This window comes from Anser anser (genome assembly GCF_964211835.1).
Source record: "Anser anser genome assembly, chromosome: 11".
Taxonomy (NCBI): domain Eukaryota; kingdom Metazoa; phylum Chordata; class Aves; order Anseriformes; family Anatidae; genus Anser; species Anser anser.
Window position 1 is genome coordinate 9,821,352 of NC_139732.1, and position 16,393 is coordinate 9,837,744.

At 43.1% G+C, this 16,393-nt stretch overlaps 1 protein-coding gene across 2 annotated transcripts in view; it reads left to right on the forward strand.

The window, feature by feature from the left end:
• The first annotated feature begins 116 nt into the window (after positions 1-116).
• The window catches only part of NFATC3 (nuclear factor of activated T cells 3), a 66,543-nt gene continuing 50,266 nt past the window's right edge, over positions 117-16,393 (forward strand). For both annotated transcript variants that reach the window (XM_083852086.1, XM_083852087.1), the window contains exons 1-2: positions 117-353; positions 15,257-16,388. In XM_083852086.1, coding sequence (XP_083708212.1) covers positions 254-353; positions 15,257-16,388 — 1,232 coding nt within the window. In that variant the 5' untranslated portion in view covers positions 117-253. The remainder of the gene's footprint in view (positions 354-15,256; positions 16,389-16,393) is intronic.

A 16,393-nucleotide genomic window follows, 5' to 3' on the forward strand; every position in this document is an offset into this window, starting at 1 on the left:
GGGCGAGTCCTAACAGAGGGGCGTGTCCTAGCCGGAGGGAGGCGGGGCTTTCCCAGGCGAGGCCAATAGCTGATGCTGCCTGCGCTGACTGACAGCCGGAGCCCCCGCTGCCCCCCCCCGCTCACCGCCCTCCCTCAGCCCGCGGCGCCGCCCGCTGCTATGAGGCGGCCCTGAGCGGCGGCGGCGGCCCAGCGCAGCCCGGCCCGGGGTTGCCGGGGGGGTCTCGCTTCGCTTCGCCCCGCCGGCCAACCCCATGACTACGGCAAACTGCGGCGCCAGCGACGAGTTCGACTTCAGGCTCATCTTCGGCGAGGACGGGCAGCCCGGCCCCGGGCCGCCGCTGGGGCCTGCAGGTGCGCTCCGCAGGGCCGTGAGGGGAGACCGTGAGGGGACCGTGAGGGGCCGGGGAGGGGGGGGTCGTGTTCTCCTCACAGCGAGGCTGGGGGAGCACCGGGGGGGGCATCGGAGGGGTTGTGGGGGTACTTAAGGGAGTATCGGGGGGATCTGGGGGGGTACCGGGGCTTTGGGGGGATTTTTGGAGGGTGCCGCGCGGTTTGGGGGGAGCGGCGCCGTCCCGCCCGCCCTGAGGGCCGCAGCCGCCTCACGGCGCCGCTCCCCGCCCCTCGCCGGCGGGAGGCCGAGGGGGCGCCGCCGCCGGTTTCTTCGGGGAAAAGCAAAAAAAAAAAAAAGTTTTAAAAAACCCACACAAATAAATCCCAAAACTTCGCCCTGCGCCGCCCGGGGGGCTCAGATCGCGGGGTGGGGGCGTCCTGAGGTGCAGGGTTTGGGGCCGAGGGACCCTCCTGCAGGGTTTCGTGACTTTGGTGCCTGCCTGTGGGGGCACCCCTGTAGCCTGGAAACCCCTTTAAAAACCCCTCTCGTTTCCTCAAGCAGCGCCCAACGCGCGTATTCCCTGTAAGTTGTCGTGCATGGGATGAACAAGAGCCAGGTGTGCGGCGTGTGGCTGCGCTGGACTTGGACGGCTGTGCGCTGCTTTTGTGACCTACTTGAAATAAGTGTTAGCTGGTGACGCGCCGTCCTGAGCCTGCCCGGTGAGATGGCAAGATAGGTCTGAAACGCAGCTGGAGCCGGGCTAAATGGTGCAGCCATGTTGTTTTGTTCGCTCACTTGCTGGTCTGCATAAGTTGATCAGGAAAAAAATTCGTCGATAACGCTCTGTATATAGTCCAGTGCGAACGCTTGGGAATAGTTGCTAAAAAAAAAAAACCCAAGCCTCCAACTTTTTTGATGCAGAGTTTTAGCTTACAGATTCCTTCAACAAAGGGGGAATTTTGCTCCCGTATTTTCCAGCTTGGTGGAGTAGACAGGAATAGTAAAAAGCAGATGGTGCTTTTGGGAAGGGGGCCTGAGTTCTGCTAGCCAAAACAAACGCGTTGTAGTACCCGATGAACAGGATGCATGCAAGTCAAACGGGAAACAATGGGGAGTGTTAATAAATTACAACAAAAATAATGGTGACGTCCCAATTTCTGTTTGCTTTTCTTTTCACGTTAAACTAATAATCTAAACTATGTTACTCAGTCAATGGTAGATGAGAATGAGAAAACAAGCTCAGAAAACTGGACACTTTTATAGTACTTGTATTTTGGTAGCATTCCTTAACAAATGGCTCAGATATTACTTTACAAAGAGAGAGAAACTTCCATGCTTGATAATTTACAACTGCTTTTAAGGCAAATTTGAAAATGTGATATTCAGATGATGAACAGATTCATTTGCTGTGGCTTTCAGTGAGAAATGCTTGTCGGGGGGGTTGGACCAGATGATCTCCAGAGGTCCCTTCCAGCCTCAGCCATTCTGGGATTCTGTGATCTGCATCCCCAACTCAGGAACTCGACAGCGTGGTGAAGTGCTGGGGGTGGCTGGCCTGTGCCACAGACGTGGTCCTGAGGCGGAGGGTTTACAAAAAGGCCTCTGCCTCTTGGCATTGCCACAGCTTAGCTGTCAGTTCTGCCTGTGGATCCAGACCTAGATTCCTTGCCAGAGGGGACCCTAGTTGGAAGTCATATATTTTCCCTTTCCCCCTCGTCCAAGTATATTAGTTGAACAGAAGTTGTTGCATCTCCTTAAAGCATGTGTTTCGTAATCCCACGTCACTGGCTTCAATGATGTTGTCAGTTGTGTAGCGAAGTAAGTGTAAGGGTGTTTTTTTCCTAATATGTGGTGATAATAAAGTGTGTAGGTAACAGGGGAAGGTACTTAATTTGAAATAAATAATATTTAAATTGCCAAGTCTGCTGTGATCATGAACACTTGAAAAATTCTTGTGCCTCATGCTTATCTCCCGAGGTGTTTGGGATCGGCATCCTTGTGAAAGAAGTGCCTGGTAATAAGTTCTGGTGTAAATAGCACAGAAATCTAAGTTAATGCTTTCTTTTATGCTGAGACTACTGCAGTATTGTGAGGATTTAATTCTTCTATATAGGTACATAAATATTTATATATCTTAATTTGTGACTTTTTAACCAAAATCAAAAAAATGTGAGCTATTCATTCATTTAATGTTTTTTTGATTTCTGAGTGATTAAGAAAATGCTAGACCCGGGCTGTAGTTGCCGTTTTTTGTGACATTAAAAGGTCAATATGAGAAATTAAACCAGGCTATATTCTGAGCTAGTGCATAAAACAATCTCAGGGGGTTGCAGGATGGTAGAACTGAAGGGCTTAGCTTTGCGCTCAGTGGCAGAGATTGAGACCACCGTTCTGCAGTGGAGCTTGTGTGCTAGATCTGAAAATTGTAGTTCCTGCTGCTGAGGGGAATGCGTGAAAGATGGCTCAAAGACACTTGAGAGTCCACGGCCTAGTACTACAGTCTGCTGTGTTCTTCGGTTAAAATCAGGGGGATTGCCCACTTCATATACCTCGTGTCTTGACATAAGCATTTGCTTAGGTTCAGAAGCACTTCAGATACTTGTAAGTGGAGGTTAGGCACTGAGCACCTTCTGCCAAATCTCCCCTGGTGTTTCAGTGTCCTTGTCCCCAAGATCGCTTTTATCTTGCAGCGTTCAGCGCTTAGAGCAGGTGGTTCTGGGCTCTAGGTGCGGGTCAGCTTCATCTTCTGACAAAACACTGCAGGCCTCGAGTGCCCTGAGGTGAACCAAGACCCTTCGCCGTAGTCTTCCTTGCAAAACTGTTTTGTTAGTTGGGGCAGCATCTGACTGCATCTCGCCACCCAGTATCAGTTGCCTTTGGGATGCTGAAGTAGGCATTTGAATTATGGTATTGTTGATCCTGTGCAGTCCAGTAAAAGAGGTTGCCATGTAACTAACTGCCTTTGTCGGTCAATGTATTTGAGGTGCCACCACGCTTGGTCTTTTTAATTAGAGATTTTTGAGATTTGAATATGTGACACTTGACTAGCAGAATTTGAATACTATTTTTTCTGATGCCCCCACCCTTTCTACCCCTATTATACTATATAATATATACTATATGTACTTATACTATTAAGTATAATCTTCTGAAGTTTGAATTTAGAATTGATAAGGCATTAATCAAGTAAACTGCATTATGGGCTTGGTGCTACTGTTACAAACCCTGTAGAGGGTGAGGTATAGTAAAAGTTGCGATCTGGCATTGAAAAATGCCAAAGTGTGCAGAAGGGAGCAAATACAAGTAGCTATGATTTGTTTCCTCAGCTGATTTTTTATTTTCAAGGTTTATCTTCTGTTATCAAAAAAGGTGTTTTTACAAGGGAAGGACCTTTAAAGAACTTAGAGTATGTGGTACTGAGCTGGAAATTCCAGATCTGGTGAAGTTCTGTAACATCCCAAATTATTTCTATTCAATATGTGAAATGAGGGCTGACTTAAAATCAGAGGCTGTCGATATACAGCAGATGAATTATTTAATTGCTTAGGAAATTGTGACAGTTGAGTTGTTGATGCTTCTGTTCTGAATCCTGTCAAAAATGTGCCTGTTATTTCTGCAGAAGTCTTCTGAGAGCGAAAGGGTTTGTTACCCAGTAGAGCAGGGCAATATGCCTGCCCTAACCCCCAACTTCTTGCTGTTGAATTATGAAGTGGAGGAAGACAATTTCATAGTATCTTTTAGCTTTCAATATATGTACTTGTCCTTGGTTGTTTTTTGTTTGCCTTCCCAAAATACAAATATTTTAAAAGTACTGATACATTTTTACTATGAAAACGAAAGCTATGTTCCTTGGAGTTTTTGTCCATAATAGCTGTTTTTTGGAAACTACAAAACAAGCTGAGAAAGGGTTCTCCGTATTTTCTTTGACTTAATATTTGGTTAGGTAATGCTGTGCAGTTATCTTGTTACTGGTGCATTATTTCCCACAATCTCTCTTACATCCTGAAAGAAAAAATAGTTGTGGGTTATTGGTTTTGCTTGTTTGGGTTTGTTTGGTTTTGATATCCCAGTTTGGTGATGGATTTAGTGACAGTTCAGAATGTCTTTGTGAGCTGGAGCCCTGCTCTGGTTTAGAACAGTGTACCTAGATTTGGCTTTTTAGTTTATTTGGAAACTTGTATACTTTTGTTCTACTTGTTTTTTTTTTTTTTTTCTTGTTTGTTTGTTTGTTTTTTTCTCTGTAGCTTAGAGCCATTAGTGTACTGGTTCAAAGCTGTTTCTGAATACCAAGAATGAAATACTCATTTGGCCATTGTGACTGGCAAAGTAACACCTGCTACTTCCTTTCAAAGGCTTCCCTGTTTGCCCTTCTTTCCCTATGAGCATCCCAGAGCTCCTTGGGCTGCTCAGCAGGTGCCCGCTGCTGGTGTGCTGAGTGCTTGGGAGTGATGTCTGGCTCTGAACTTTCCTCAGCAGCTAGGCAGAGGTCTGTGCAGCAGAAGTTGGTACTCTGTCTGTCATTTAATTCAGTTATGTACTGAAAAATCTTACAGCTGATGACTTGTACTGAAACGGCACTGTAATACGAGTCTTCATAGCTTTGCTTTGATCATTAATATCTAAAATATTTTTCACTTCTTAAATGTGTATTTGTGACATTTTTGCTGTCAGGGGCTGCTGTTAGAGAGTAAAAACCAGGCTAAAATGTTTATAGAAGCCTGCAGTGCAATTGAACTTCTTGTTCTTTTCCCTAAGGTTATGGTTAGGGTGGGTAGTGCTAAGAAAGTCACATTGTGGTAGGAAAGAAAGTCTCAAAACTGGGCTGGGTGGAAGATGCAGGGCTGAATGCTGGCAAGTCATTGTGCACTAGAGGTGCGAGCTGAGGGAGGGCTGCTGAAGGTGGAAATCCTGCCTGTGGCCTCTTGCTTCTGATCCCAAACTGCTACAGATCCCTCACCTTAGCTGGGAAGGGGCAGTTTGTGGGACGTAGCCTTCTGAAGGCTTTTTAAGAGATCAACTTGCACACCTGTATTGCTTGCCTGAAGTCATCTTACTCTGTTTAGGTTGATTTGTCTGTATAAATGGGTAGGAGAGCGAGTCTTTGCACAAGATGGTATCTCTGAGGTTTATGTGAATAGTTTGAGCCACCCGTATAAATACAGCTGTCCGTGCTGCTCTGTATCTGCTCTGTGAGAGAGAACTTCTGTAGAGGAAGGCCAGGTTCAGCTGGTGCAAGAAAGGGATGAATGAACAAGTTGTTCAAGTCTGTTTCTTTTTTTTTTTCTCCACTAGAAATAAATGAAACTTTTAAACAAAAAATATTTATTTATTTATGATAGGTAGAGCACCAAATGTATTGCAGTAGGAACTGCCGCTTGCAGGGAAGTTTAATTGCTGCCACTATTTTATGTCACAAGCTGGTGAGTGCTGTTGTGTGCATGCAAAAGGTTGATGCGCAGGGACACGATGCAAATCAGGCAGAGGCTGTGGTTATATAATCTGCTGGTGGAGGGCAGGGGGAAAACCAAACAGCTGCATCTGACCAAAAATAGAGGGTCTGTGACAAGAGCCGCATGGCTTGAAGATAATGTTGAGAGCCTGAGGAAGAACCAGAGGGAGATAGGTATTAAAGTCAAAGCTGGTGTCACCAAATGCAGCGTTGCCTGGCCATTAAGAGTAACGCTGATTAAGATGGTAATGTTCAAATGTGTTGTGGTTTTTCATATTATGCTGGCAAAATGGAGTCTTGCCTCTTTGGGTAAAGCTTGACCAGGAGGAGGCCATTTGGCAAAAGCCAAAAAAAAGTTCTCCTATGTGCTGTGGTAGTTGCACCTGATCTAATCTTGTAACTTTCACGATTTGGTGTCTGGTTCTTGGCTCACTGTGTAGGGTATCAAGAGGTGCTCATGCAGCCATTTGAAAAACATCCCCCGTTTGACCAAATGTCACTTATTTCATGTGTGCATTCATCCTGACGTGCCACTTTCTGTTCCCCTCCCTCCAGTCTGATGGTGTAAATCTGAACACGTGCTGAGAGACGGGGTGTGGGAGGTGGGCTGGGTACAGAAAATGTTTGTGCTGATCCTTTTATCTTACAGATTTATGAAAATTGGAAATAAACCTTTTCTTTCTTGAAAGCAAAAAGTAGCCCTCTGCTGAAAACATGACATCTTCCTTTTGCTTGTACCCTACAATTGCAAATTTAGTATTGTTGCTGTCGAATGAGTGAGAAATAAGAGCAGATTGGGCCTGGGTCAATCGCAAGCAGCAATTTGGCCGTTCACAGCAATAACGTAACTATGGGAGTTGTTGCCTAAAGCTGCCCTAGTGGGCCAGGGAAGTGCGTGGAGCAGAGCTGGCAGGCAGCCCAGCCTGTAAAACGACATCCTCGTCCTTGCATTTGTCCAGGCATGCCGTGGGGGTTCAGATGACAGTGGAATTCAAGAGGAGTGAAGTGATCAGCAAGGCGAAGTAAAATCGCAAAGCGGGAGCAAGCCCATCAATGAGCCGCTGTTCGGTTCTGCCTCTAGCACTGCCATCTCTAAGTACGGCTGTGAAACGCTGGCAGTGAGGTCGTGCAAAAATGTGCCGAGCTGTTCAAAGTCTTTCAGGGAAGATGAGTTCAAAGCTGAAGAACAGCAGAGCTGATCGGTAAGAAAGCTTTCTGTCTGTGCTGCCGGCTGCACGTCTCTCAAGCTGACTGAACAGCTGAACTTAATCATTTACATGGCTCTTCTGATTAAATGTCTCCCTGACACTGAATGCTTATGGCTGCTCGTCAGACAAAGGGCGATAGGTGTGATATGAGTTATTTTTGGCAGTTTTTGTTGAGAGGGCCGGGCTTTGTTTCTGTGTACCTGGGGGAATGGGAGAAGAATCAGCTTTCTGGGAACATGAGTGCAATGATGGGAACACAACCAGTGATCTTCCAACATCATGGTCATAAAAATGGGAATCTCATTTTGGTTTGGTTTGGTGTGTGCGCTTTTTTGTTGTGTTGTGTTTCTTAAAAGCAGAAACAAATACTTCATTTGAGCATGCAGAAAGATGTTCATAGGTAGAAACATGAGCAGGTACCTATGGCTAATACATCACCCTCAGAACTACAGAGTGAAATTATTCGTATTAATATTTAGATTGACAGCAATTGTTTGTTTAAAAATGGCTTCTTAGGCTGCTTTTTGGAGGTTATTCATCACGTCTGAAAATGATATATATTTTTAATATAGCAAGATATTGCTAGATGGAGTAGGGCTTTCTGTTTGTTTTTTAATGGGTTGGTGGAGGAAGTTATATTCAAAATCTTATAAGTGTTCATCTCTGGACTTGCTTTTAGGTTCTTTCAAACCTATTTTTTTTTATAGATGAGCTTATTCAGGATTGCAAGAGGCGAATATCTCTCAATTCACCGCTTAGCAAGAGTCTTTGTGTTTCAGTGGTTGCTACCTTTCTTTTTTAGGAGCCAATGCTGTGAAATTTTTTTTTCTAAATTGTTTTACATTGGTTTGGGTGAACAGACAAATTGGAAGGCCACGTAAACAGAAATTCACTGATAAGCAGCATTTGTACCATGCTAGAGAGGGAATAAAGTGTTACCTTGTAACTAAATTTGTTTTACAAACTTTTTGTGTCTTCATATCCAAACTAAAAACCCACTACATAACCAGGATCTCAAGCTGGTAATGAAGCCAGGGTGCTTTTATTAACTGGGAGTGCCAGTGGTTTACTGCTTTTGGTGACTGGATAAAGGGTGGTGATAATGTCTACAATAATTTATAAGGATTCATCCATACCTTATATAAAATGCTGTCTAGTAGCTGTTCCCTAAATCAAGGACACAAAGGAGCTGGAGTAACAGCCTGATTACAAAAGGTTTTAGTGGTGTCACTTGGGATAAGCATACTCAAGTGACAAGGCCACGAGAGAACGTGTGGTTTAATGCAAGGAACCACTAAAAATCTGTCAACGTTCTGTATTTTGCATGTAGCTACTTTAATTTAGGTCAGAGTTTGTGTATTTCATCAGTGTGAATGGTCAGGTTTAGGCTTCAGAGCAGCAGACATCAGTACCTTTCAAAGGGGTTAGCATTTCTGCTGGCTGGGGGAAGATTTGATTTTAAGCTGATTAGGTGCCTGCTGGAATAAATACAAGTGACTGAGGACTCTACGAAGAGATGGGAAGTTTCAGGGTTTGCGCGTGACACAGTCGTGAGGCATGCTAATATTTTCTTGCTTGTATTTTGGGGGATCATTCTGGAAATCGGTGAAAAACTGGCTTTCTAGCTGTGCTTTGGTGTCTCCTTTTGGGTTCCATGCCCGTCTCTGCCTGTGACACTTACTGTGTCAGTCGGTTAGCAAAGTGAACTCGAGGGGGGGTTGATAACTCTTCATTGATGCGAGCACTTCTCATTCTGGCTCATTTCAGTCCCATAACATACAGAGCCTTTGAGTTCTGTACATGTGAAGTCTACACTCAAGCTGTATTACAAAACATATTGATGAAAAGCTATAATATTAAAGATTTGAAGTACCTATGTGGTAGGACCGCCTGCTGCGGCACGGCAGGCTTTACCCTCTGTTGTGTTGCAGGACAGCTGCTGAAGTAAGGTGTAGCTTTGCTGAGGTGTGAGGGGTTCCCAGACTGGTTTGTTCAGATGCTATCAGCACCAGGTCTCAGCCAGCGCTGTGTTCTGTTTGATAACCAGAAAGAGGCAGGCCCCTGTTTGTCTGCCCTCCTCTTGCTGTAGGACTTAACCTCTCCCCACGCAACCTTTTTGTCTTTGCTTATTGCATTTTTGTCTACACACTTCCACAAAGACCACAGCCCGGGTCACCGTGCTGTCCTACAATCTAAGATACCCATTTTCTTGCACGTGCCTGTTTTCTCTTTTGGCTTGTTTTGCTTTGGCCCTACTTAAGCACTCTAGTCTTGGGAACTCGGCTTCTGTGCAGTGCTTATTTCAGGACGGAGGCAGACTGCTCCTGGATGTGTCCCTGGGACAGCAGAGTGTTGTCGGTATGCTTGGGGGTGGTGGGAGCTGGTCACGGTACAGCCATGTGGCAGTGGGGTGACAATTTCACTGGGTAGGTCAAGCACTAACCAGAACTTCAAGTAGCTGGAGAACCCTTCATGGAGTCCATTGTCCCCACAAGAGAACAAATACTGAACCATAAACTCCAAAAAGTTCTCATTTGAAAGCCTGCTTCACAATCAACCCGAAATACCAGGAGAGCTTGAGAAGGCCCAGGTATAAACACTGCCTAGTGCTTCCGGTTGCTCTTTGCTGTTCTCGTAACCAAATGTAGAGTGACTAATTCTTGTTGAAACTTACTGTTACAAGCTGGATTTTTTTGCCTGCTTTGTGCATCAGTCTAGTCAGCATCTCTCAAAGCATTCTGCAATGAAAGATTATGAGAACTTGGATTTTAAAAACAAGGAAGAGGTTTTCTCAGCTGAGATTAACTCCATTTGCCACAACTGAAGTACATAATTTTTTGAAACGTGCTTAAGGCTTAAGTAGATACACTTGATTTTCATGTTTATTTAGTCTGTTTTTCTTACATGCCCAATAAAATTTCATGACTGTTACTTCCCTATTTGGAACTGAATTCTGTTACTTCATGGTGAAGCGTGATTGCTCCACGGACAGCCCTTCTACTTGAAATGTGTACCAGGCGACGGCCGAAGGCTTCAGTTGCATGTTACGTTTTTATTTGAGAGTGCCACCACCTGTACTTCCAGTCCTGGCTGCTTGCTTCTTCCCACATCCTAAAGTTTACGTAGCTGCACTGTAAATCAGATTACTAAAATCATCTGTGTTAAAAATACGACTCTTCTCGTTTCCCCTCCTGCTTTGTATACGTGTGAGTGTGTGTGGGAGGGTACTTACTGCTGAAAAAAACATAACATGTAGTTACACCCTGCAAGCCAGTCTGGTCTTTTTCTGTGAAATGTCAGTTGTAAACACTTGATAGGCTGTATTATTCTCTTGCTTAAGTTAGTGCAGCTTCATTACTGCTCTGCGGTTCTACTGAGGATAATTAATTCTCATCTAGACTAGGACTCGGAAAAGATTCATTGACGAGCTGCCACTGTGGAAGAGATTGTTTTTCTTGCACATTTCCAGGATCCTTGCTTAACACAAGAAGATGAGTGAAATTCTGATGGGCATGACAGAGCTGCCTCTATCTAGCAGCATACATGACAAGTAAAATTTATTTTTCTCCCTTTTGGGCAATCAGATATGACTGTGAAAGAGAGCACAACATCATTGAATGTGGGGAACTCCTCCATCAAATGGTGGTGGTGTAAATTATCCTTTCCTGGAAGCTTGAACTTGCACTACTGTTTTGTGTGTTTGTAAACTTGGACTACAAGGAGGTGTTTTTCCCCTGTTCCCCATTGCTGCCCTAATTGCTTTCACAATTTACCCTTTTTATTACCATTTTTGGTGGCCTGCTAGTCAGTTAGACTCCTCATAAACTAATACGTGGCTGCTCTTCAGGGCTTTTTTGGGTTGTTTGTTTTGAAGTTCTCTGCTAGATCTGACATTTAAGCTTGTTGGAAGACATGAATTGTCTCTGGAGAACGTGCAGGTTGCAATGGAAAACTGGAGTTAAATGTCCAATTATAGAGCTTTAGTGGGGTAGTGTGCCACCACGAACGCTGATGGGTTGTCTTTAAGTGCACAAAAAGCAAACTGGGGCTATTGAGTGGGTTTGGCTTGTGAAGATTAGGACTCATTTTTCTCCTCAAGAAGTATATGAATTGCTGCAACTGAGTAGGATAATGAAATTAAAAAGTGGAGCTGCCTGTGTTTTTTTGTTCATGTTAACAGATACTTCTGTGGCATTCTTTTAATACCATCAAATTTGGAAAGAGATAATGGTGAGTTGTGACAGACCTGAAAAACAGAGGGTGTCCTTCTCAGAGTTTGGGAATGGAGACAGATTGTATGACTCGCGTTAGAGCACACATGATGTCTGTGGCAATGCTTGAGTCCTTCCTCATGCTATTTAAAGGACTTTATTACTGATCCTGTTTTCACAGCAGTATTTTTGTAAGACCTAGGTCGTGTTGCACTTTCTTAGTACCTTATAACAACTCTTATTGTCTGAACCTGTTTGTTTATGGGCTTACAAACCTAGAATAATACCGCAGTTTGGATATATTTGGCACAGGGCTTGTGTTCAGACATTTGATAGTAATTGACCTTCCTTCTGTGGAGAAATGGGGCTCGCCGCACAGCTGCACATACGCCTGTGCCAGTTCATCGCTGAGAACAACTGGTGAGAAGCATTGCTGGTCCACAATAGCAGTGTGATATGCCAGGCAGTGAGCAAAATGTGCTTTAGAAAAGGTTGTTCTGGGTTTTCTTTAAGCTAACTGGAGAACATCGTTACATTGAAGTGTAGCTAGCAGTCCAGTCAGAGATGAACCAGTGTTGTTTCGATGCTGCCCATGAGCTGCTGTGGGCTCCTGCACTTCCAGGCAGTAGCAAAGATGTGCTCCAAGTGCCAGACCGTCTGGCTCTTGTTGAGGCACGGACACCTGAGGGGGACACCAGTGGCAGGCTGCACCTCCGTGTAGCTGACGGACATGTTGGGAATACAGGGCGTACGCTGCCTTTTGTGAGCCCGCTAGTAAACACCATCTCAGCAGGGAGGGGAAGAGGGCTTTGCTTATTTCTAGAGACTCGCTGCCTTCGCCATGCATGGTAGTCTGCAGTGCTGTAGTAAGCTGAAGCAAAGCTGAGCTTCTCTCTGTGCTACCAGTCAAAAGGCCTTCGTCAGTCGTACAAAACGTGTCTGATGTGGTTTTGTTCTTAACAAACGTTGACTTCTTGTTTTGTTTCTTGGTCTTTAAATGCTTACAGGAGCAAATTACTTCCCATAACTGAAGTTAAACTGATTGATCTGTAATTCTTCACTGCTTTTTAACCTTTTATTCAGGCCAATTTTCTTTACTCTGCATTGTTATTAATTTTGTTAATTTCCTTGCTTGCCTTTACTGAAGAAGAAGCATTTACAGTCTGCCATGTCAGGATTGTGGCAGGTTTTGGATGTGGATGGCAGTACTTTTCTCTGTCCTTGTGTTTTGCTATGTCCTACTGAGCATCTTGCCTCCATGTGCTTGTGGTGGCTTTTCTGCTCTACCTCAGTAATCTGACCTAGTTTCTGTTTCTTCAATGGTTCCAGCACATATTTTAAGGTCAGTGAAGGCCTAGGCCAGCTTTACTCCTTTATTACAACATCTTTTGCTCCTTTACAAGGATTACTTGGATGTAATAGCTCTCCCATTCAGTTACCTGATTTCCATAACTCCATCCCTTGCCATGGATTTTTGCATAACTCCTTTTTGCCTTGTACTTGTCTTTTGTGAAACACTCATGAGCTTGTTTACTCTCTGCTCTCTTGAAGCCCTCTGTTGGATTTCTTTCAGCTATTCTCACTCCTTTCCGTCTTAAGGATTGTCAGGCTTCTTTTTCCCCCTCCTTTCTTTCACTGAAGTTGTATTCATCTTTGTATGTTTACTAGTTCCTTCCATTTAGTTAGGGGGCTCTTCCAGATCAAATTCTTTATATAGTTCTTAATATGACAAAATTAGTGGTAACTAATGTAGTAGAATTAGTGAGACAGTCTTAATATTTAATGTTGTCCTTTGTATGAGTAACTAGCAGATTATTTTAACACATGATTATAAGGGGAGGGGTGGAGAACAGGCACAAACTAAGATAAATCTTAGTTTGGTTTATTGATTGTGTCTGAAAATGGCTTGCGTGACTTAGACTTCAAAATATATTGTTTCCACAGTCTTAAGTGTGCTTGTGGGATTTGGCATTCATTAGAGGCTAACATGTTCTGACTGCAGGTTTCCAGCTGCCTGTGTTTTAAGTGCACGCTGCTGGGGAGGGATAGCAGGCGAATGCCCATATATACATGTAATGTTACATATAAAATCACACAGTGCATATAGAACTATCTAGTATTAGTCTTAAATTCCTTTTTGTGCCTCTTAATGTGAGGATCATTGTCTGTGTAGTCTATTCCTTGGTAACAGTATGCTTTGTCTCCACTTGAAGATGCTTCCTTCTCGTCTCTGAGGAGATGCTGTTCTGTTCTGTTTTGTTTCCGAATAATGGCTTTTAGTTAATATTAAGATGATTGCTATTAATGAAGCTGAATGACTTGATTAACATCCTTTTTTTTTTTTCCATCATGGAAGGGCCTAAAATACATCGCTTCCTGTCTGGGTATTTTTATTTGATTGTGAGACAGAATAAATTTATTTTAAAACCATCTTCATTTTAGGGCAGCAAAGGCAGCAAATTGAGGGACAGTACTGAAACATCTGCTAGAGTAAATATATATTTTTGAATGAGCAGTGACTTTGCTGAGTGGTGTAAAAAGAGTCTGCTAAAAAGGTCTTTTGCCTAATAACTTTTAATGAATCTTGAAATCTGAAAAGGTTGGTAAAGTGTTAATATCCTATCCAGCACTAAAAAAAAATAAAATAAAATAAAAAAGAGCTAATATCCTGAGATACAATTAATGCCATCCGATTTGCATTTATGGAAAATCATCAGATGAACATGGTGTCTTATCATTACATTTGATAATGAAACATTTCTTTTTTGTGGAAATATATAGGTTTCTGCCTAATGGTCCCCTACTTCTGGAAAAAAATATTAAAAACAAACAACGCTAGAAACTGCACAATTTTAATTTTAATGGGTGAAAAGCTCTCCAAGTGATTCAGCATTAAAACAAATTATTCATGCTATAGAGACAACATTGTTAACAGATTTTTCAGACTAGTTTCAGTATCGAGTGGGAATAATCCAAGTACGTTGAATTCATCTTCTAGGAGATGATGGAGTGGTGAACAACCTGAGGTCTCCTTCATGCTTTGTATGATTTTAGAGGGAAGGATCCCTTTTACAAGGGAAATGAGTGGAAGCGTAGCGATTACAAAATAAGGAAAAAGGTGTGTTTCCTACTTATTTCCAGGACAAATGTTTTGTAGGGGCACTTAATCCAATATTGAGAAGCAGGGCAAGAATATCTGCATTGGTTCTGTGGGACAAAGCTGCTGATTTTGTTAACTGGACTTGCACTCCCTCGCGGTTGCTTGTTTTTCTTTGGAATATTTCCTGTGTTTGGGATAAGTTTGTGAGATCTGGGAATACTTTGCCTTTTTTATGCTGAACAGCTTGCGCTCAAACTTTGCGAGACTCAACTTGAAAAAATGCTGTTCTGTAGGATGGGCACTTGAGAGTTTTCTAAGCAACCAAAAAGGCCTTTGGAGTAAGATTCTTCCTAATATCTTTAATAATGTTCCTTGTTAGGCCTCTTTTGGTTAAATGCTTTGGGTTGTTTGTCATCTTCATTGGAGTTTGAGACATTGTAAGATGCTTTCCAATGTTAAAGGAGATAAATACTGTGCATATGATATTCCCGTGCTTATAAGTATTGACTAGTGGGATTGCAGAAAGTGTAGTGTTTGTTCATATTAATACAAAAAGATTAAATATTTAATGGATTATTATAACTACATTCAATTCATAATTAATTTATGAAAGAAGAAGTTTGAGTTGAGCATTTCATCTTAGATTCTTTCAATATTTTAAACCCGTATTCTATGTGTATTACATTTTAGACCACTAAAGATGTGGATAAACTGGAATGTGGTTGAAAACTAGATTTATGAAAGAAAACTTAAGCTGTAGTCATATCTATCTATAAATAAATAAAGGGGATCTAAAATAATGAACTTTATTTTGTGTGCCTAGTATAGTAAGAAATGTCTAGGATGTTTCCCGGACACGTCCTGTTTTCAACAAAAGATCTTGTGACGTTTTTCAAGTATTGCATTCTGACTCTGTTCCTCTTTTTTCTTCTTCCTTTATTTATTTTGTTTTCAGATCTTGAGTCAGATGACTGTGCATCCATATACATCTTCAATGTAGACCAACCATCATCGTCTGTAAATCAGCCAATTTGTATTCCTCGCCATGGACTGCAGTCTCACTCCTCTCCTCTGTCACCCCCTACAAGACTTCAGAGTCACAAGAACTATGAAGGAACTTGTGAGGTACCAGAATCCAAATATAGTCCACTAGGTGGACCCAAACCCTTTGAGTGCCCTAGTATTCAAATTACATCAATTTCACCTAACTGTCATCAGGGGATTGAAGCCAATGAAGATGAATTGCACACAAATGGCACAGAAAATGAGTATATGGAAAGGCCTTCAAGGGACCATCTCTATCTTCCTCTTGAGCCATCATACAGGGAATCATCCCTTAGCCCAAGCCCTGCCAGCAGCATTTCCTCCAGAAGTTGGTTTTCAGATGCTTCCTCTTGTGAATCCATTTCCCATGTTTATGACGATGTAGACTCGGAGTTAAATGAAGCAGCTGCTCGATTTACCCTTGGCTCTCCTTTGGCATCTCCTGGTGGTTCTCCAAGAGGTCCCAGTGATGAATCTTGGCAACAGCCATATGGATTTGGGCATGCCTTGTCACCTCGACAGTCTCCCTGTCATTCTCCTAGAACTAGCATTACAGATGAAAATTGGCTAAGCCCTAGACCAACATCAAGGCCCTCATCAAGACCTACATCTCCCTGTGGGAAACGACGACACTCCAGTGCTGAGATTTGCTATGCTGGTTCTCTCTCTCCTCACCATTCTCCAACTCCATCGCCTGGTCATTCTCCCAGAGGAAGCATAACGGAAGACACATGGCTGAACACGTCCATCCATAATGTACAAGGTCTTAACTCTGGCCTTTCACCATTTCAGTGTTGTACAGAGACTGATATTCCTCTTAAAACAAGAAAGACCTCAGAGGATCAGACTGCCACTTTATCTGGAAAAATCGATATCTGTCCTGAAGAACAGGGTAACTTATCATCATCCCTGGAAACTGCAGTAGATGACTGCTCTGGATCTCAACACACCTTGAAAAAAGACTTGCCCGGAGACCAATTTCTTTCTGTTCCTTCGCACTTTACTTGGAACAAACCAAAGCCTGGTCATACTCCTATATTTCGGTAAG